General features: G+C 40.6%; 2 protein-coding genes across 2 annotated transcripts; both read left to right on the top strand.

Annotated features, from left to right (window-relative positions):
* Positions 1–926: 926 nt before the first annotated feature.
* On the top strand, positions 927–15,991 carry col28a2a (collagen, type XXVIII, alpha 2a; the record flags this gene model as incomplete). The annotated part of the gene is made up of 35 exons (XM_080498190.1): positions 927–1,059; positions 1,314–1,888; positions 2,380–2,400; positions 2,525–2,584; positions 3,675–3,728; positions 4,847–4,891; positions 4,978–5,004; positions 5,081–5,125; positions 5,243–5,287; positions 5,543–5,596; positions 7,011–7,079; positions 7,161–7,229; positions 7,398–7,466; positions 9,062–9,130; positions 10,189–10,257; positions 10,382–10,450; positions 10,595–10,663; positions 10,762–10,833; positions 11,020–11,088; positions 11,191–11,262; positions 11,428–11,496; positions 11,613–11,681; positions 11,793–11,861; positions 11,957–12,025; positions 12,103–12,171; positions 12,362–12,430; positions 12,641–12,709; positions 12,795–12,875; positions 13,018–13,053; positions 13,136–13,172; positions 14,039–14,596; positions 14,689–14,984; positions 15,088–15,328; positions 15,693–15,884; positions 15,984–15,991. 35 exons carry the CDS (start codon positions 927–929, stop codon positions 15,989–15,991), a joined length of 3,687 nt encoding a protein of 1,228 aa, XP_080354316.1.
* A 1,060-nt stretch (positions 15,992–17,051) lies between these two features.
* bbs5 (Bardet-Biedl syndrome 5) lies at positions 17,052–20,472 on the top strand. Its single transcript, XM_080497738.1, has 12 exons — positions 17,052–17,184; positions 17,389–17,471; positions 17,557–17,622; positions 18,052–18,101; positions 18,308–18,435; positions 18,516–18,651; positions 18,792–18,887; positions 19,294–19,356; positions 19,462–19,596; positions 19,803–19,886; positions 20,097–20,120; positions 20,226–20,472. The coding sequence occupies exons 1-12, from the start codon at positions 17,123–17,125 to the stop codon at positions 20,325–20,327; spliced, it is 1,029 nt and encodes a 342-aa protein (XP_080353864.1). The 5' UTR covers positions 17,052–17,122; the 3' UTR covers positions 20,328–20,472.
* Positions 20,473–20,483: the final 11 nt, after the last annotated feature.

Below are 20,483 nucleotides of genomic sequence, written 5' to 3' on the forward strand. Positions count from 1 at the left end.
GTTTCTTAGTCCCTGTTAAAAGTCGGGCAGCAGCGTCTTGCAAGATCTTTTATCATTTTTCTTTCCTCAGGCAGGGCCGTTATGGTCATTCAAGAGTCCAGAGGAGAGGCAAAGGTGACAAGGCCATTGTCATTAAACTTTCGAACCTGCGAACTGTGAGATCTTTGCATGTGTGAACAATTCCCCTCATATCAATTCATTGAAGTCAAACAAACTGTATTATTACATATTAGTCAAAACCCCAAGTTAACAAAAAGCATCATAAACTAATTAATAGTTAGACACTCATTAATAATTATAAGCATAAATACATCGAACAAGATTTTCGTGTTTTTGTGTGACAAAGTGTGGGAAATGCATGATCCACTCATCAATCATTGACTTAACATGATATCAATATTCCTGCGGTATTTAGAAATGAATTTCCCCCTTGTAAATGTGTTCATCTGCCATGAATTCTTCTTGTAGTAATGTGATTATCCCTCACAGCAAAGCCATACAAGAATGTTTTACTCCAGCAAACATATCCCAGCAGCCGTCCCCTGCCCCGAGGGAAGAGCAGGAGTGTTGGCATGGCTCCATTGGATTAGGTCTGTTGGTGCCTCCTTTATAAAGGAGGCGTGTGCTTCTTCTCAGGGTCTCTCACTCTTCTCCCGCAATGACTGACCATCAATCAATGAGCTGACTTCAGCCCACCTTGGATGCTGGGTATCTGCTGGTCCTATCATCTTCTTTCAACTTACCATTCAGACTGCAGGGAGGAAAAGACACAAATACTTTGAAGGATTTACAGAAGTGAGTGACTGGAAAGCAAAATGCTTGTTGTTTAACAGTTTGGATTTTTCACTATATTTTATAAAATGGAAATAGCTTTTGTGCTTTCTTCTTTTTCTTTTTCTTTTTTTTTTCAGCAGGCAAGAAGAAGGATGTCCATCTTCTTGACTGTGCTGCTGGCCACGGCATTGCCCAGTGTCTGGACTCAAGATTTGTATAATGAAAGAAGATATAGCAAGAAATCCAGGGCCAAACCTCTGGCTGCAAATATTCAAGAAAGACAAGGTAAGTAAGAGCAAAATGAAATAGAATAAGAGCAATTATATGATGGATTTCATGTCTATTAAATTATGCCAGACAACTATATAAATACTATTTGTATTTGTTCATTGTTTAGTTTGTTGATTGTATTCTTCATTAGCAGTTTGTCTATTTGTCAACTTGTTTTGTCATACATTTGTACAAAAATCTGACCCTTTAATTAATTGACTCTTGCAAAGACTAAAATGTTTAGAGCGTCTTGTTTTCCATCCTCACAGCTATAGTGGAGGAGAACTGCGGCCTGGAGCTTTCCTTCCTTTTGGACAGTTCTGAGAGTGCAAAAGACAATCATGAGCAGGAGAAGCAATTTGCTATGAATATGGTGGACAGACTCCAAGGCTTACGGCTGCAGACCGGCCGCAGCTTGAGTCTGAGGGTGGCTCTGCTGCAGTACAGCAGTCATGTCATCACAGAGCAGACCTTCAGGGACTGGAGCGGCTCAGAGGACTTCAGGACCCGGATCGCCCCCATCGTCTACATTGGCCACGGCACTTACACCACCTACGCCATCACCAACATGACCAGGATCTACCTGGAGGAATCCAGCCCTGGCAGCATCCGAGTGGCGGTGCTCCTTACAGATGGTATTTCCCACCCGAGGAACCCTGACATTTTCACTGCCGTCGCCGACGCCAAGCACCAGGGGATCAAATTCTTCACTCTGGGAATCACCCGGACAGCCAATGAGCCGGCCAACGTAGCACAGCTCCGTTTACTCGCCAGCTCCCCGGCCTCCCGTTTCCTCCATAATTTACAGGACGAAGACCTCGTTGAAAAAATCGTCACTGAAATAGTGAGTATAACGCTTCGTCTTTCAGCAGACAACACTGAGAAGAGAAGGGATACATTTGCCTTCAGTCGTCATCACTTGGGATGCATGAACAGGCTTGTTCAGGTTTGGTAAGAGAGGTGGAATGATGACAGTGCTCTGGGGAAACAAATAAAGGAATGTCAATGACAGATCTGATCTGGAGCTTTTCTCTGCTTTTTAAAAGCGGTTTGACATATTCAGGTCGTCAAAGCAAATCTGAGGGTTTTCGTTATTTCTTTGTGTTTCTTGTCCACCAATCTCTCAATGCATTCCTTTGAGAAGGTACTGTTGGGTTTTCTTCGTGGGGATCAGTGCTCATCCATATATTCATGTCACCTTTCAACATTTTAAGCGCAAGTGCAATCTATTACACGTATCTGTTGCTCGGTAGAGAAAAGCTTGGTCTATGTCTGCAGTGTGGTTCTTTGATTTAAGGGTCCTTCAATATTTGTCATCTTTTCCTTTTTTTGTAGACTGGCTTAGCCGATGAAGGAGTAAGTATACCCATTCTGATGCAGACAATTCAATCGTAATAATGCATTGTTTAGTGATGTTACCAACTTGGACCGTCTGCAGCTACTTTTTCGGCAATTAAGCAAACGTGTCTCTTTTTTGAAGTGCCCGCTGGCTCAGAGATGTGCTTGTGAGAAGGGCGAGAGGGGATCCAGCGGCCCTGCGGTGAGTCTTCAGCCTCAAACTTTTAAAAAAAATATCAGTTTCCTTTGAACTGTCACTGTTGTCCGTCAGAAGGAAGGGTTCCTAACATCAACTGCGGGGAAATTTAACGGGGTGCCGATAGTTTAGGAATGGTAATTGTGAAGCTTTCGTTCAGACAGGATAATTGCTTGCTTTCTCAGTACAGCCTACGGGCATTTGCACCAGCAGCTTAGGTGGATAGGTGGTCTTGACACAAATTCTCAAACCAAATCTATGGCAACAGGAGGAGAGGAAAGACTGTCGTCTGCCATTCCCAGAGAAATATATTTGGTGAGACTGTGTGTCTTGTCTCGACCAGTTATTGTGCATTTCTCATGCAACATAAGATGTCCCCCCTGGAAACCAGAGGCACCACATTTCAAGCTTCACTCCCTATAAAACTGGACCTTTAGCCGTCATAAATCTCACCCACAACCCCAACTGGTGCGGTCAGCGACACCTCCGGAGATAGACCAACCGCAACACCTGATATTTCCTGCATGATGCCGGGATTAAGTCACAACTGGACACGTTCAGACAAATTCAGACTCAGATATAAACGTCTGTTTGCTCCCCACTCCTCCTCAGATGACAGATGGCTCAGGTGAGGTTTTGGTGGCAGACAGTCTTGTTGCAGACACACAGCTGTGGGACCAGGTGCTTTCTCCTCAGAGAGATTCTTCGAATTCTTACACTCGGCCTAAGAGCCTCGCATAATTGCTCTCATTAGTTTAATGGCCGCCAACTAGTGATTTCTAGTGAATGGCAATTGACACATGCTGTCCAGGTGCAGCGCACAACAATGACTCCTGGCCATGAGGACAAGATACCTCATGTCTCATAGTTTCAACTGTCATATAGCCCCTGTTAAACATCAGGCCACTGACCTCTTCACTTGCTGTCTTTTACCTACTATCTCTGTCCAGGGCAAGCATATTTCACCATGCAAAGACCCTAATTTTGGATAATCGTCTTTTTTGTTTAAATTACTTGAGTGCATAACAACACGAGTGTAAAATTTCAAATGTCTAAACTAACCGAACCTTAACACGCATTTGGTTTCATTCTTCAGGGTAAAAAAGGTCGCCCCGGTGATGATGGCGCTCCAGGCCTTAAAGGGCAAAAGGTGCGTGGACATATGGGCTATTTGACTTTCTTGGCTGGCGGGCTTCTTCATCTGCCATTTACCACCTGAATTCTTTTAGGTAAACATTGTCAGGCTTTTCCTGAACATACTGATTTAGGGTCTGTAAATTGGTAAGTATTTAAAAAAAAGAAAAAAGAAAAAAAACAGGTCTGAAAACTCATAGTACACAAGCTAATGAGGAACTCAACAACTTCTTTGGAATTTATTATTATAAAGATATAATAAATGTGTGATTTATGTCATCATTGAAAATGTACATTATGGTTTTCAAGTAGATCATCATTTGAATATGAAAGAAAATACTATCAGGACAAAAATTATTGGGTTCTAGAAGAGGAAGAGCCACCATCTGCATCCTTTGGGTTCTATAAGCCAACATTATATTCAAGAGAGTTATTTGTATAAAACTGTATAAGAATAACCTGACATTTGAAGTCATAGTAACTTATTTAGATTAAAAAGTTTGTATTCCGATATCTGCAACGCAAACTTCAGGCTTTCATCATGTGCGATTACTTTGTTTTTTGTGCTTTTTTTTGTGCTTTTTCCAAATAATCAATCTTCTTGCTCTTCACTAATTTCCTCTGAAATACTGAATGGTTCCATTTGAACCTTTTTCTTTCTTGCTTCTTATTAAAATAAACACAATATAAGCCTATAGATGTGACAGTATAAAAACATGTCATACCAACTGATGGCTCATACTCATCAGTGATTCGTTAAAGGTTCTTGCCACCAATTAAGTGGCAATTGATTTATTTGCAGTCTGCAACACGACCAGTAGATGCCACTAAATCTCATACACTGCTGTCACAGTATATTTGTTTTCCAGAATTCAGAATTATTTGCTGAGGAAAATGTTATTATTTTATGATGATTGAGTTTGGTTGCTTCTGTGAGATATTTATATTCTACAGTTCTTACATCTTACAGATCCTCATTCATTTAATTCACTTAACCCCTTTCATGAATACCTTTAGTTTTTCTTAACCGTTTTTTTTTTTTATCTTTATGGTCAAAAGTATTTTATAAGAAATGTACTCTTCAGGTGAACAGCAATATTTGATTGATTCATCTGCGTATTCTTTTCATATCAGGGGGAAGGAGGATTAAGTGGAGTACCCGGACGGGAGGGTGCTGAGGTAAACGTCACTAAAACTCATTGACTTGAAAAAACTTTTTGTCCAAATTGGGAATTGGATAACTTCTCAATTACCTTTACTCACAGGGAAAACCAGGTTACAAAGGAGAGAAGGTATGCAAAATTTACGATGACAAATGTAACATTTGAGTTTGTTTAACACATTTCAAGCATTGTACTATCTGCACAGGGTGAGAGGGGTGAGTGTGGCACTCCCGGAATCAAAGGAGACAGGGTACATCCACTGCTCATGAGACAAATTCAGAATACTACATTTTCAGTCTGATGATTTTTAGCATGTCCACTGAATCTCATTTTGGGGTTTTCCTCCTCTCTGGGCGATGTACTTCAGGGCCCCGAGGGGACACTGGGAGCAAGAGGAACAAGAGGTCTGCAGGTTTGTGGAGTTAAACAATAATCAGGAAGACTGATAGTTGGAGCGACAGAGTTGGAATGATGTTGTGCATTGATAACTTTGCTCACTGAAAGCTTTAAATCAGTGAGGACTCCCCTTTTTAGAATAGACATGAATAAACGTCTAATTTCTTTTCCTACTTCCAAGGGAATCAATGAAGTATACCGAATGCTTAATGGATAATTCATTTGATAATGTGATTGAATATAATAACAGATGTATGTTGTTCTGGCTCAGGGTTTACCGGGACCGCATGGAGATGTTGGACCAGAGGGCCCTCAGGGAAAGCAGGTCAGGCCCCCTTTGACAACATCTTTATGCACAGTTGCTGTGACCTTTACATTTCCTTTTATGATCAGTAGAAGCAAGAGGTTGGAGCTTTCGCACCAGAGTATTAACCCGACAGCACAGAGCACAGAGGCATGATTGTGTGGCAGTAGTCTCCTGTGTAGCAATTTGGCAATGAGCCCCATGTCGTTACCATTATTACTGTTTTTCATTCGCTTAGAGGGTGAACCATCAGCAAAAACATACTAACTAGAGGGTCTCCTGATGGTGCGTATCCTGTTTCGAAATACAGATTAGGAATTGCCTACAGCATTGTCAGCTTCTACAGCAAGGAATACGTGAAACTAATTATGAGCAATGTTTTGCCATGTTTGAACCTGTAGGCTGCAAATAAACAAGAGTCATGGTGGTCCCTATGGATTACAGTTTGTTAGCTTAAAAAAAACCAAAAAAAACAAGCTTCTACGCAACAAGTCTTTCTACTTATAACCACTAAGGAGAGACATTACCAAATATCTTGCAGATGTTGTTATTATTTCCATTTCCTTGTACTTTCTCCATAATTACTGTCAATTTGTTCTGCAGTGTCAGTCACATCTTCTCCACCTTCCAAGCAACCAAGATAATAATTTCTTCAGCAGCAGCTCCTCCTTCGTCTGTCGCTATAAACCCCACAAAGTGCCAGCCCTGATATTTTTAGTCATTGAGCTTCCCTCCAGCACTTTTAACTGTAGTCAACACAGATGTTTCTGTTTTGCTAAACTCTTAGCTGTTCTTGTCCGTCTCAACCCCTAAACTTGTACTTTTAAATCATTCCTATAAGGTGCACCACCTCACTGCAATAGGCAAAATAATACTCACATCATGATATAGTACGATAACTAACAAATGTTAGATGGTTTAATTTTTTTTACACTAAAACAGAAATATGTAAGGTAAAATGTAAATTTATGAACTATACCCATATTGCATTAGGTGGTCCTGCTCTGTAACTTGTTATCTGATATCTGGCAGCCATACCTCTAATATCCTGTTCTCAAGCTTTTAGGTCCACTGTGGACACTAATGTTTTAAAACGGTGTTTAATTCGTCCCAAAGAATTCCCAAATAATGGTCATGCATTGTTTCCAAAAGATTTCTGTTGTGAGCATCAACTATTAATATTTTGTAGATCTCGCATATGAGCTGCTGTGACTGCATGTCACTCTAAAAGTTCTAGAAGACTAAAAAATAAACAAACATAAAATATAGTTTGTCTATCTATAATGTAATGCTTTTAACGAACTAAGAGACGTTGTTGTGTATCCCAGTTCACAATGGGAGAAGAACAAGGTACTACATCCTGAGCAAAGAGACACCAGTGACATCATCATGCCCATGGTCCAGGTTTTAATTGTTGGTGTATTTGTGATCATAGGGGGAACGAGGCCTGTCTGGTCCTCCGGGAATTCAAGGAGAAACTGGTACTGGACTTCCAGGGCCCAAAGTGAGTGACCTTGAATAAGGTATTAGATTCATGTTTACCGTAGGGTTCTGTTTCGATACCAAACTATTGTCTACTTTGCAGGGTGATATTGGATTCCAGGGCCGGCCAGGTCCTCCTGGTCCTCCAGGACTGGGTGAAACTGGACCGCCTGTAAGTTAATGAGCAAAAAAAAAAAAAAAAGTCTGTGAAATGTCTTTGACTGTGACGCCCATCTCTGTGCCAGTGGAAGATATGATATCTTGAGGAAGTCCAAGCACTTTGTCTTTTGATTTGACACCATTTGACTGATGTGTCGTATGTTCCTTCGTTTGGTTACAGGGAGCTCAAGGACCGCTAGGTGTTCAGGGAGAAAAAGGACCCCATGGCGAAGGATTTCCTGGGCCAAAGGTATTTATTTATTTAAATATGTGTTGAAACAAGATTAGTTTATTGACTGCAGAAGAAAAACAAAGTTTCTCTTTATCATCCTTGATAAAAGATTATTTACTGATTAGATTCATTTTGCAGGTTTTCCTGAATTTACAGAATTTTTCAAGTAGATTGATAAAAGTTGCCTGATATAGCTGATCACTTGCAAAATTAAATAGGCAAGCAAAGCAGATCTTCTTGTAAGACCTTTGCTCACGTGCCCATAAGGTAAACAATCAGCCGCCCGAAGCCCATATGTTTACAGCTTGGAACTATATTCAAATGTGCCATTATACCATAAACAAACAGATAACCATAACACCAATGCCTCAAATATTAATCAACAACTAAATAACTATAAATAAGTTTTTTAAATCTCTATTGAAGCGTTTTTGCCTTGAGGGTATGTGACATTTCTTATTGATCAGATAGTCTTCCGTGTGTTTTCATTTGTGTTATTTTCATGCTGATTGCACATGGCTCTCAGTGGCTCATAGTTTGGGCATTGGTGTTGATGCCAGACCTTATTTTTATAGCAGCACAGAAAACAAAATACTAACAGCACACCAACTTCATTCTTTATACATCTTTTACTATAAAGAAACAAAAAAGTGGAAAAGCTGCTCACACATAATTTGGTGATTGTATTCCAAAGGTATGAGGAATACATTAAGGTGTACATTAAAGTGTGCAGCTGACTGATATTGGCTGTACCTGTTTCAGTAAGGACCTGGTTCATTCTCAAGTTCATATCCAACGTACATCTGCCAGGATTGGCATCCGTTCCACCTCACTGAGTTACATCTCAAATGTTCAATGAAGTGTCACAGCTTTGTCGGTTGTTAATGCTAGAAAATGTACTTCCCACCATGCTGGAACTTGCTGCTCCATACACAGCCTTTCGATCAGGAGAACTGGGAGTGAATCTGTTTACCACATCTTTTAGAACATTAATCTCGGCTTTATGATCATGAAGCTCTATGATAATCTCTTTTACTGTATGTAGCTACAGAGACATCATCATTATGACCACAAGAAGTGAAGATTATCATATAATACACAAGTAGAGGGAACGTGTTAAAAGAATCATAGGCTCACTATGGCAGTTCAAGATCAAATATGTGGCTGGATTTGGCAATAAGAGGAGTCTCTTTATGATGTTGAGCTGTCTAAGTGCACTTCTGTTCATCGAATGTCGCTCTTGGAAAATAAATCCAAGACATCTCCTCAAGCAGTTAAGCATTTCTCGCAGAAGTGCATAACTTCCTGGCAATTACACTGATTTGTCCTGCTAAATCAAATCTCAAGAGCTATAAACATGTCTGTAGTGATCAGATCACCTCCCTTCTTGTAGAAACGGTAAAAAAAAAAAAACATGCATTCAAGAAATGTCATGAAGACAAAAAAAAAGTCCCATTCCTTCTGCGTTGGATCATTTTTGCATTAACAGCAACAGGAGCCAACATGATCTAATTCGGTATTTTCTTTACGGAGAACAATGCAGACTTGGCTGCGGACCAATTCTCGAGTGGCTGTGACGTAACTGACAAATATGACCGGGTTATTTTTCACAGGGGGATCGGGGGCTCCCAGGACCGAGGGGGCCACGGGGACAGCAGGGTGTAGGCCTCAAAGGAGAAAAGGTAGGTTGGAGGCTATTTTAACAGAGAGAAGTTGCTACAGCAGGTAAAGATTAAACCCAATAATGACATCCATAAGGAAAGCCAAAACTCCTTGAGGCGATACATAGAGTATGCAACAATGTTTTAATAACTGAGTGAGGAAGGAGGAGATGGGACTGTAATAAATGAAACACCTGGTTACGATGGGGAAGCTGAAGGCGGTAATGAGGTTGCACTATAATTGTTGGTACCTATAGCCTACACATAAAATATAGCTGTGGACAGATCTGTCATCAACGACACAATACAGCCTTTATACCATAAAAAAAACCCGTCAATTTGCACCTCGTGACTCACAACACTATACTATTTATGCCTATCCCATAATCCAGTGTCCCACTTTAAGCATCTAATTTTTTACTAATTGCAATGCAGCAAATCTTGTGCATTTTATTACAACATGAGAAGCTCTTCATTTCAGTACTGCATGTCTGTAGTTGTACACAAATGTAACCTTTTGACTAATGTACTTCAAGTGTGTAAGTGTGAAATATACTACTACTATACTGACTGGGCCAGACACAGGTCTATAAAAGAGCATATGTTACAATAAGTCTGTACTAATTAAATCAAAACATAGTTTTCTTCACAGGGTTGTCTTGTATATTCTGTGCTTATACCATGATTACTTGAAAAGCTAATGTGCACTACTATGTATTGTAGACTGTTGGTGAAAAGGTAGCAACGTAAGCCAGAAAGAAGCAATCACTATATAGTCTTTTAATGGTCTTTCACTACTGTTGGTATAATCAAAACATTCAGCCTACAAAATTCCTTCATATTAAGATCCAGCAGATGACTCTATAGTTCAATAAAGACATATATTGTTGGTGTTTCTAAAAATGTCCATAAAAAGCAGTGTATATTCAGATCTATCGTGGTTTTAACTGCATGTTTTCACTTCAGGACAATAAAAAATAACATTTTGGTTGATAATTAAAATGTTTGTTATTTTTACATTGGATACCTCACAATGGTGATGGTCATCCATTGAAATGATCACTGTGCTTGGCCTCCAGGGTGGATTTGGACCTCCAGGGCCCACCGGGCCAACTGGCTTAGCAGGAGTGGGCTTACAGGGGGAGAAGGTCAGTTCATTATCTCCCTTTAAATGATCCATAAAAGAACACATTTCCCTGAGATGCATCCCAACACCACATACAACATTAGCACAGAGTGCATCAATAGTGCTGCATTATTATTGTTGTGCAGGGAGTGGAAGGCCCAAGAGGTCCACCGGGAGCGAGAGGAATTCCAGGAGAGGGATTACCTGGACCAAAGGTTTGTTTAAATTCATAGTTGGGTGACAAAATGGTTCACTCAGACTAGATAAAAATGTTTATTATAAGCCAGACTAGAATAAAGTCGTTTTCCAGAGTGAAATGTTGTGTCGTTTCTTATATTCATGCTGCTTGTTTACCTCAGGGAGACCAAGGTTTACCAGGAGAGCAGGGTGGTCCAGGAGAGAGAGGAGAAGGGGAACCTGGCTCAAAGGTAACACATTTTATGTCTCGTTCACAATGTGCCAACTTCCCCACTTACTTCGGTATATGGGAAGTGCCAGTGTACTTGACATCACCCTGTTGCTTCAGGGTGAACCTGGAGCAGCAGGACTGGGTGGCCTGCCTGGTCTTCCAGGTGAAGATGGAGCACCAGGACAAAAGGTAACATAAATAAAAAAGCCAGGAATGGCCAACTCTCAATCCTTCCACTGAAATACACTGAGAAAACCTACTCATGTACACTCTGTACAACTTTTCGATGCAAGAATAGTCGCCACTCCACCGCCGTGTGGCCCCTTGAACAGTAATCTTAAAGGCAAGGTTTTCATATACTGTTTTCACTCTCAGGGGGAACCAGGTTTACCCGGTTTAAGAGGTCTTGAGGGAGCGCAAGGGATTGGTTCTCAAGGCGAGAAGGTACAGTTCAATTACTTGTGTAGAGGACAGTATCGTCACAATACAATAAAATCACAGCAAATCTCCACTATTCAAATGACCTCTCTGGGTTCTTGCTCCTAGGGTGATCAAGGTCCGAGGGGCATTCGGGGTTTACATGGGCCTCCTGGGATTCCAGGACCCTCTGGGCCAAAAGTAAGTACTCCCACAGCAGAGAAAGCCATATGTTTTCTATCACAGTGGGATTTTAATGAAGCTTTATAAGCTCCTTATGAGCCTCATTTATGCAACATTTGAACTGAGCCAAATTAAATCCTAAATAATTTCATCTTGATATTCTTGACAACTTTTACCTTCCAGGGAGAACGTGGGATACCGGGCCAACTGGGCATGCCAGGGCTGCCGGGAAGGTCAATATCAGGTCCCAAGGCAAGTCAACATTGTGGCAGGCAGCTTGAAAGAAAACTATCAATTAGAGTTTGATGTGATTTGTCAAGTATCCGTTTCCACTTGTCATCACTTGACCTCGACTGTCCTGTGTTCAGGGTGATGTTGGTTCCGCTGGTCCTCCGGGACATATTGGAGAAACCGGGCATGGACTACCTGGTCCAAAGGTAAATGTCACTTTTTATTTTCCAAACCTGTTCATGAGATTCCATGATTAATACCTGTCATCATGACAGCTCTGTTTAGCTGCTCATCACCATTGAATTATATTCTACCAGGGCGAACGTGGCCATCAGGGATTATCGGGTCCCGTTGGACCGAAAGGCGAAGGCAGCCCTGGCCCTGTGGTTTGTATCACTCCCTGAATATTCAAATAAAACATTCCAACTGAAAGTTCTGTGCAAGTTTCCTGTGATATAAAATATCTTTGTGTTTTTCCCAGGGTCCCCCTGGCTTGCCAGGGTTGCCAGGCGAATCGGGTCCTGAAGGAGTAGGAATTCCTGGTCCTAAGGTCAGTGTCAACTTATTGTCATATGTGACCTGTCATGAAGTGTGAATGCTCATTTAACAATGTCATGTTTGTTCAAGGGAGACGTTGGCTTTAGGGGATTGCCAGGTTTGCCAGGGCCACCAGGAGAGGGAGTACAGGGTCTTACAGTAAGAAAGACTCCCCACTGTATATTACTGTTTGATCTGTTTAGAAATTATATTCCAAATAGTGTCCTGTGTCACAGCGAGTAATATAACAAATGTAAAGTAAGAGGTTAACGGCTGCACCGCTTGTACCATTGTCTCTTGTGTACTACATGTTACCCAACCATGACTGCTACTTCCTTCACGTGTTAAGGGTAACGTTGGACGACCAGGACCCCCTGGCCCCACTGGACCTCAAGGAGAAGGCATTCAAGGTCCAAAGGTAAATTCATTCCAGCATACTCTAAATGCAGTAAAAGGAAAGCAGATGTTCTATACTCAACTGGCACTTGATATGTTGCACAACAGTCTTAATGAGTGTGTGTGTGTGTGTGTGTGTGTGGGGGGGGGGGGGGGGGGGGCATTTATGGCTCTTTGATAGTCTGTTTGGAACTCTTCTGTGTGATTCATTAAAAATAACATTTTATTTCAGGGTGAGCCAGGACCGCAAGGCATTACTGGTCCGAGGGGCCCTCAAGGTGATGGATTTCCTGGTGTTAAGGTGATTGATTTAAATGTAGCTTTCGAACATTTATTGAATATCTAATTTATGCTCTGAATGGGTCATTATTCCTTCATCACTACAGGGTGATCGTGGATTACAGGGTGAGAGGGGAATGAAAGGCATAAAGGGAGACATGGGAGATCACGGAGTCCCTGGTGAATCGGTAAAACAAACAATAAGTGCTGAAGAAATTTGTGTACAACACAAGAACCGTATTGGAGAGGCATCGTAACTCTATGACCTATTGTATTTAAATTCACAAGACTGAAACAGTGATATTGTTTTCCTCATATCTGTAATCCCAGGGCAGGCTGGGAGCAAAAGGAGATCCGGGCCTCACAGTGAGTTAAATTCATCAACATACGTTTAAACATTCAAAATACATGAAGTTTCATTTGATTTGCTATTATCTACATTTTTCAGAGAGAAGACGTGATAAGGCTGATCAAAGAAATCTGTGGTAAGTTCAACAAGCTCAATTATTATTATTATTATTCATTTATGAATATGGAAATTCTGCCATCTCTTCCGGATCACAGAAACTCCTGGGACGAGTTTATGCCAATATATTTCTTTACAATGTGCAATGTGATTCACAACTGAAAAACTGTCTGCATCTGCTTTTAATGCATTTGAAAAGAGGCCCAATTCAGGTCAGCCTCCAACAGAGATGCTGCTGTTAGTGTGGTGAGACGCCTTTCCTCAGCTGGCCTTCCTTTCCATCCCCTTTTGGTCCGGATGAGGTCTCCATACAATCACTCACTGTATTTAAACACAAGCATTTGTACTCAGTAACAATGTTGTTTCCAGCAGCCTCTTGACCGCCCCCAAAATGCACACAAACCACAATATAATTGCATGACCATGCAACCTAGCACACTTTATATAGAACCTTAGTAAATTGGGCCCCTGGTGTCTAAAGATGGAAGCTTTTTCATGGCACATAGCTTTAAAATAAAGTGCAATAATAGAAGTAAGTGTGAGAGGAAGCTGTAAAATTGCAAACATACACTCTGAACCAAAACAACACTAAAACAGTGAGATAAAAGAAGCTAAAGATGCAGCTTGTACTCAATTGGTAGAGCAGGACTTCCAATCCCAATCAATGCTCATCTCACCTTTTCCATGTGTCAAAGTAAATATTGAAGAATATTGACTACTCAATATCAAGTTGCTCCCAATAGTGTACAAAGGCCTTTATGTTTGGAATGTGATTAGGAGAACGAGTGTTGCCGAATGAAAATTAGCATGTCGCATTAAAATGTCACTGAATAAATGAGAGAACTGAACAGCAGTCAAGTCTCAACTGCACTTTGTCATTTTCAGGATGTGGCGTCAAGTGCAAGGAAAGCCCAATGGAACTAGTGTTTGTCATCGACAGTTCAGAGAGCGTCGGCCCTGAGAACTTTGAAATAGTCAAAGACTTTGTCACAAGGCTGGTGGACGGAACCACTGTCGGACGCAATGCCACCAGAATTGGTCTGGTCCTCTATAGTCTGGACGTCCATCTCGAGTTCAACTTGGCTCGTTATGTGAACAAACAGGACGTCAAGCAAGCAATCAGGAAAATGCTGTATATGGGTGAAGGCACATACACTGGCACTGCCATTAGAAAGGCGACCCAGGACGCTTTCTTCAGCGCACGTCCAGGAGTCAGAAAAGTAGCCATCGTCATCACCGATGGACAAACAGACAAACGAGAGCCGGTCAAACTTGACATTGCTGTGCGAGAGGCTCATGCTGCGAACATTGAGATGTACGCTCTGGGGATCGTCAATTCCTCGGATCCGACTCAGGCCGAGTTCTTGCAGGAGCTCAATCTGATTGCCTCTGACCCAGACAGCGAACACATGTACCTTATCGATGACTTCAACACGCTACCAGGTAATAATTACAGCCCTGTGTTTTTTTTTTTTTTATCCCAGCCTTTCAATTGTGTGTTTAAATTTAACAGACTCCTACATTTCCCTCCTCAGCATTGGAATCGCAATTGGTCAACCAGTTCTGTGAAGATGAAAATGGTGCCCTTATTTACAATCGCATTACCAATGGCAACTGGAATGGTAACAATGGACTCAGTCTGAATGGAAACAACCGATTTGGAGAGCATGCTAATGGATATAACGGCTTTGGATATAATGGTTTTCCACATGGAAATAACGGGAACGGTTACAGTGATGAAGAGGACACCCAAAACCAGAGACGCACCAGTAGCCGAGGGCGTGGAGACACTTTCACTCTGCCTATCAGTGCCGACCCCCTCCCTGTTCAGGTCTGCGCAGAGGAATCCTCTATGCACTGGTTGAAGTGCCTTTAGTCCTGAGCTGGAATTCATCACGACACTGAAATGTTTTGTCTTGTTTGTGTCACTGCAGGTGGTGGAAGATGACGATGGTGAAGATTTAGATATAAGGGCCCGTGTGCGGACTAGTAGCACTGTGTCTGTCAATAAGACAACACTGTTATCACCTGCGAGAGAAAGCTCGATCTCCAACAAGGCAGCCTCTTCATCTTCATCATCTTCAACGTCTATCACATTGTTGTCAACTCGGGACTCATCCTCATCCTCACCCTCTAATCAGTTACAGTCCGCGGTGAGTCAAGTCCTGCCAAAAGGTGAGTACTACACTCCTGCTAAGTACACCTGTCTCCCATGTTATACGTCACAATGATGGAAAAGCAGTCAAAGAATAAATGTAATCAATTGATTTACCTTTGATGACAAAATACTGTACATTTCAATATGAATTTTCAAATAAAATCATTATGAAATCTATGTATTTAATCTAACCTGCAACATATTGTTTTAAATAATGTTCACAGAACAAGAGAGGAAGTCAGACAAAATAGCGAAGTTGTTATTCTTTGATTTATTTTTCTGCCTTCCATGTTCAAAAATGTATGGAATTAATTGGTTAGTGCAGAAGAAAATGTTGATATTCTTTGAAAAACATCATTTCTCACACTGTTTCCTTTTCAGAGACCCCTGCACTTGATCCCCGCTGTAATCTCAACTTAAACCAAGGTACCTGCAGAGACTATAGCATCCGCTGGTACTACGACAAGCAGGCCAACGCCTGTGCACAGTTTTGGTACGGAGGCTGTGGTGGAAATGAGAACCGCTTCGAAGCTGAAGATGACTGCAAGAAGACTTGTGTTCTCTTCAAAACAGGTTTTTTTTATATATATATATATATTATTTTCAGCAACAAATAATTAATTTTCTTTTTACTTGTCTTTTCTAAATGTTATACATTTCCCCCCCTCACAGCTGGATGAAAACAGAAGAATCCATTGGAAGCTGTAGTTGGATGTTCTACAATCTCCTGGGTTGTTAGTTTAATGTGATGCATCATGTCATTTGTGTGCAAGAAACCAGGTTCTTCTCTCACATATCTGTCTGCACATAAACATTTTTATGTCATAGACTGTTCACTTGTTGCTAATCAACTCATTTGACTGACCCCTTCACTCCTGCAATAACTGACTTTATTATCTCAGAGACATTATGTTGTGTTTGAAGCTCCATTCAATGTTTGGCTATGCTGATTTTAAGTCACAATTCATGAACATTTGAATAGCAGTAGATCTGAATGTATAGCTCTTAAACTAGGTGCTTTATATGTAGTTCTTCTTGCACAACCACAGAACTGAGATGTCGATTGCCACATGTTAAGACGACAAGCGTGCCTCAAGGATATTGTGTGTTTTATTTCTGTTATTATAATGTATTGTTTCATATTATAACTGGCAGCTGTGATAAAAGGTCATTTATCTCATGGTGCTACTGCGAAATTTGAATCTACTGATCGTCAGCAGCATGTGTATATCTGCACAATTCTTGTTAAATAAAAATGTGTATTTTAAATGTTGTCTCTTTTCTATGTATTGCTAAATAACCAGTATAACACTTTTACATGAAAGCCTTCCTCATCATTTTTATGTCCGGGCTAAATGCTGGATATTAAAGAAAATGTAATTATCCAGCATGCACCTGTGTACAACTAGTTGAATATCAAAAAATATCTAAAAGGTCAGATAAAAGCTCAAGCTATTTGGTGTAGTTTTAAAGCGGTCCTTAAGAAGTCACACAACTTTAAAACTTATAACATAAGCAGCCACTGACTGAAAAACATTATTAGTTTATGTACATGTTTTTATGAAAATGAATGAATGAATGCTAAAACTGCATTTAAGAAAATCAATTGAAAATGTTATTTAATTTATTGAACAATTGGTTATCAAGGACGTCCCCGTAAGAGTTTTGTCCCTCCGGCTTGCCGTGTGTTGCCTTGGTGATTATGACGCTGAACGTCTCTCTCTCAGATTAGCTAATGTAGCATGTAGCTCGTACGCTTATGAACAAATACAGTCAACGAACGGAACCGGTATAGTCTGCGGTCTGTGAGCATGGCGTCTGTTTTAGATGCGCTCTGGGAAGACAGAGACGTTAGATTCGACATAACTGCACAGTAAGTTAGCGATTAAATTGAAGATATTTCACCACGGTGTACGATACCGAGCTGGTGTAGCCGAGCTCAGCTAATTAGCTCATCTAATAGATGGCTGGCTCACCTGTGGCTACATTTAAGCATCGATATTCTTAACTTGTGTTCGGTAGTTTTATAAAACGTGTATCGTTGTGTAAACTTAGTAAATGCCTGAATTCCCTATAGGCAGATGAAGGTTCGTCCAGGAGAGGTGATGATTGATTGTCTGGACTCAATCGAGGACACGAAAGGAAACAATGGAGATCGAGGTGCTTTTATTACAAGACTTGTTTGCCCTGTCGAGATTATCGGTGTCTGGTTTATTACCCATATTATTGTTCACTTTCCTCGCAGGACGACTCCTGGTAACCAATCTGAGGATCATCTGGCATTCTTTGGCTCTGCCAAGAGTCAATTTGTGTGAGTAAACTTTTCTCCAGCAGCAGCTATAATCTTACCTTCTCCCGTGAAGGTGTGACTTTATTTGATAATGAACCAGATGAAAACATCAAGCATGTACACAGCAAAGTTATTCCACTGAGATCATCATTGGCTTCTTTTTAGCCTCAGTATAGAACAATGATGCCTCATGTGAGCTCTGGAGAGCAGAAAACATTACAATCCGGTCACAGATTTCTTGCATGTGCATGACAAACACAACTATCACAACCCCTCAGCTGTCACCAACTCTGCTGCAATTTACCAGAAGGATGCTTTTAAGTTGTTGCTATTCACATTGATGGTGTCGAGTGATAAATTGTGCTGCATGACTGAGGGTCTTTGGAGCACCAGAGGTAGATTGCTCTCCAAGTGTTATTGTATGTCAAGGCTTTCTATTCTTTTTTTCAGCTGTGGGGTACAACACCATCATCAACATCACCACAAGGGCGGCCAACTCAGTCAGTGAATATTTGTTATACTTCTCAGACGTTTTGTTTCTATCATTTTCCTTTTCCAAAGCATTTCTTTCGTAGTGTTTTTATTTCTCCTGACACCTGTTGCATGTGTAATTTTAATTCTAGGTATATGGCTATGTCTATAAATGTGCAACTGATGTGATAAACTATTTAATGTACTCATTTTAAAGAGCATTTCTCTTTGTTAGAAACTAAGAGGTCAAACTGAGGCCCTGTACATCTTGACAAAGTCTAACAACACACGATTTGAGTTCATTTTTACAAACGTTGTTCCTGGAAGTCCAAGGCTCTTCACATCTGTCATTGCTGTGCACAGGTAAATCAGCTATTCTTTCACTATGTTGTACTTGAAATACATACGTATACGTGCTCCTGAATTGATATGTCTTGTTACAGAGCTTATGAGACTTCAAAAATGTACCGGGACCTGAAATTGCGTGCTGCTCTGATTCAAAATAAGCAGCTCAGACTCTTGCCTCAGGAGCAAGTCTATGATAAAATTAATGGAGTCTGGAATTTATCCAGTGATCAGGTAATCATATCACTGTTGAAATGTGTCTTTGTGTAGAGTTTGCATGTTTTATTTCCTGTGCTAAATGTTATCATCTCAATCAATGGAGATTATTTGCGGTATGTTTGACTGAATTTATTTTTCTTGACTCTTTCTTTAAGGGTAACCTCGGAACCTTCTTTATCACCAATGTGCGAATTGTGTGGCATGCTAATATGAATGAGAGTTTCAACGTCAGCATTCCTTACCTCCAGATTGTAAGTATAATCTAAATACTGACTGTAGCACTAATGATCTACATCATTCACTCAACCAGAACAGATATTTGACTTATGGTTTTTAATTGCTGAAACTGCTTGCCTCAGTTTGACATTTACAAAACCCACAGATAATTTTTTTAGGTGCTTTGTTATACTTAATATCCATTGAATTAGGAGTTTTTTCATTTTCATTTTCTTGTTTATGTTTATTATTTGGTAGTACAACCTAATTTTATACAGTTGTGTATGAATATGGTACGTGTATGGTATTTTTCTTACAAGGTCTCCATATAGATTAGGCATTAAAAAGCTTTTTTTCTTTTCTTTTTTTTGTAAGATTATGTCAAATCTAGATTTGAACGTTGCACAATGTGCATATAATTCTGTTGTTTCTCTTCCATAGTGGTCTATTAGAATACGAGACTCAAAGTTTGGCTTGGCCTTGGTGATTGAAAGTTCCCGCCAGGTAACTCTGCAGCACTTTCTTCCATCTTCAATACGTGATCACAGATCCCTGCTTCTGGCTGCGGTGCTAACGATTCACATCCAAACACTGTCTTTGTTGTTTCAGAGCGGCGGATATGTGCTTGGGTTTAAAATAGACCCGGTAGATAAACTTCAGGATGCACTCAAAGAAATCAACTCCTTGCATAAGGTGTACTCGGCCAACCCAATCTTCGGAGTGGATTATGAGATGGAAGAGAAGGTAGGTTATAGTATGAGAGTCCAAGAGCATCCTGGACATTGACGCAAGCCAGCTATGAAAATAAATACAACACATGTTTAGTTTTGAAACATGAACTGTTTGGAATGCCCATGAATATCTTAGATTACTTTAATGTAACTGGATTTTCCCACCACTTGTCGCCGAGGGTGTTGTCATAGCGCTGTTTGTTGCAACAATGTTTTCAGCCCCAGCCGTTGGAGGAGCTCACGGTGGAGCAGCTCCCCGATGATGTGGAAATTGAGCCCGATGAGCAGACCGACGCCTTCACCGTGAGTGCTCCCACTGGCCACCTTTACAGAGCTGAAGGTTTCTTTTTCGGACTCTCAGAATAGCCTTTCGCTAATGATAATGACACAAACGCACGTCTGTTGCTTAGTACTCATGTTCAGATAAAGTGGCACTCATCAAACAAGAATATGGAGTTACCACCGTGAGAATGTTCTGGTAAAGTCAACATGATTCTTTGTCTTTGCATACAGGCCTACTTTGCTGATGGAAATAAGGTAAAGTTTCACATAAAAGATATAGATTTTAAAGTAAACTGTTATGCATGATGTACTGTGCTTGAAGATATATGGAAATCTATTTGATTTCTTGTTATTCCAAAGCAACAAGACCGCGAGCCAGTTTTCTCTGAAGAGCTCGGCCTGGCTGTAGAAAAACTGAAGGACGGCTTCACACTTCAAGGGCTGTGGGAAGTGATGGGTTGAAGCACAATGAGATCCGTACTCCAGGTCTAAAATATACACGTACATGTTGTTTTTATAAACAAACTAGAATATTTATTTATTTATTGGTAAGTCAGGTCAAAAGTTGTATAGTTATTCATGTATAACAGGTTTCTTTATAGAAGAAAACACTGAATA

The sequence above is a fragment of the Blennius ocellaris genome (assembly GCF_963422515.1).
Source record: "Blennius ocellaris genome assembly, chromosome: 6".
Classification (NCBI taxonomy): domain Eukaryota; kingdom Metazoa; phylum Chordata; class Actinopteri; order Blenniiformes; family Blenniidae; genus Blennius; species Blennius ocellaris.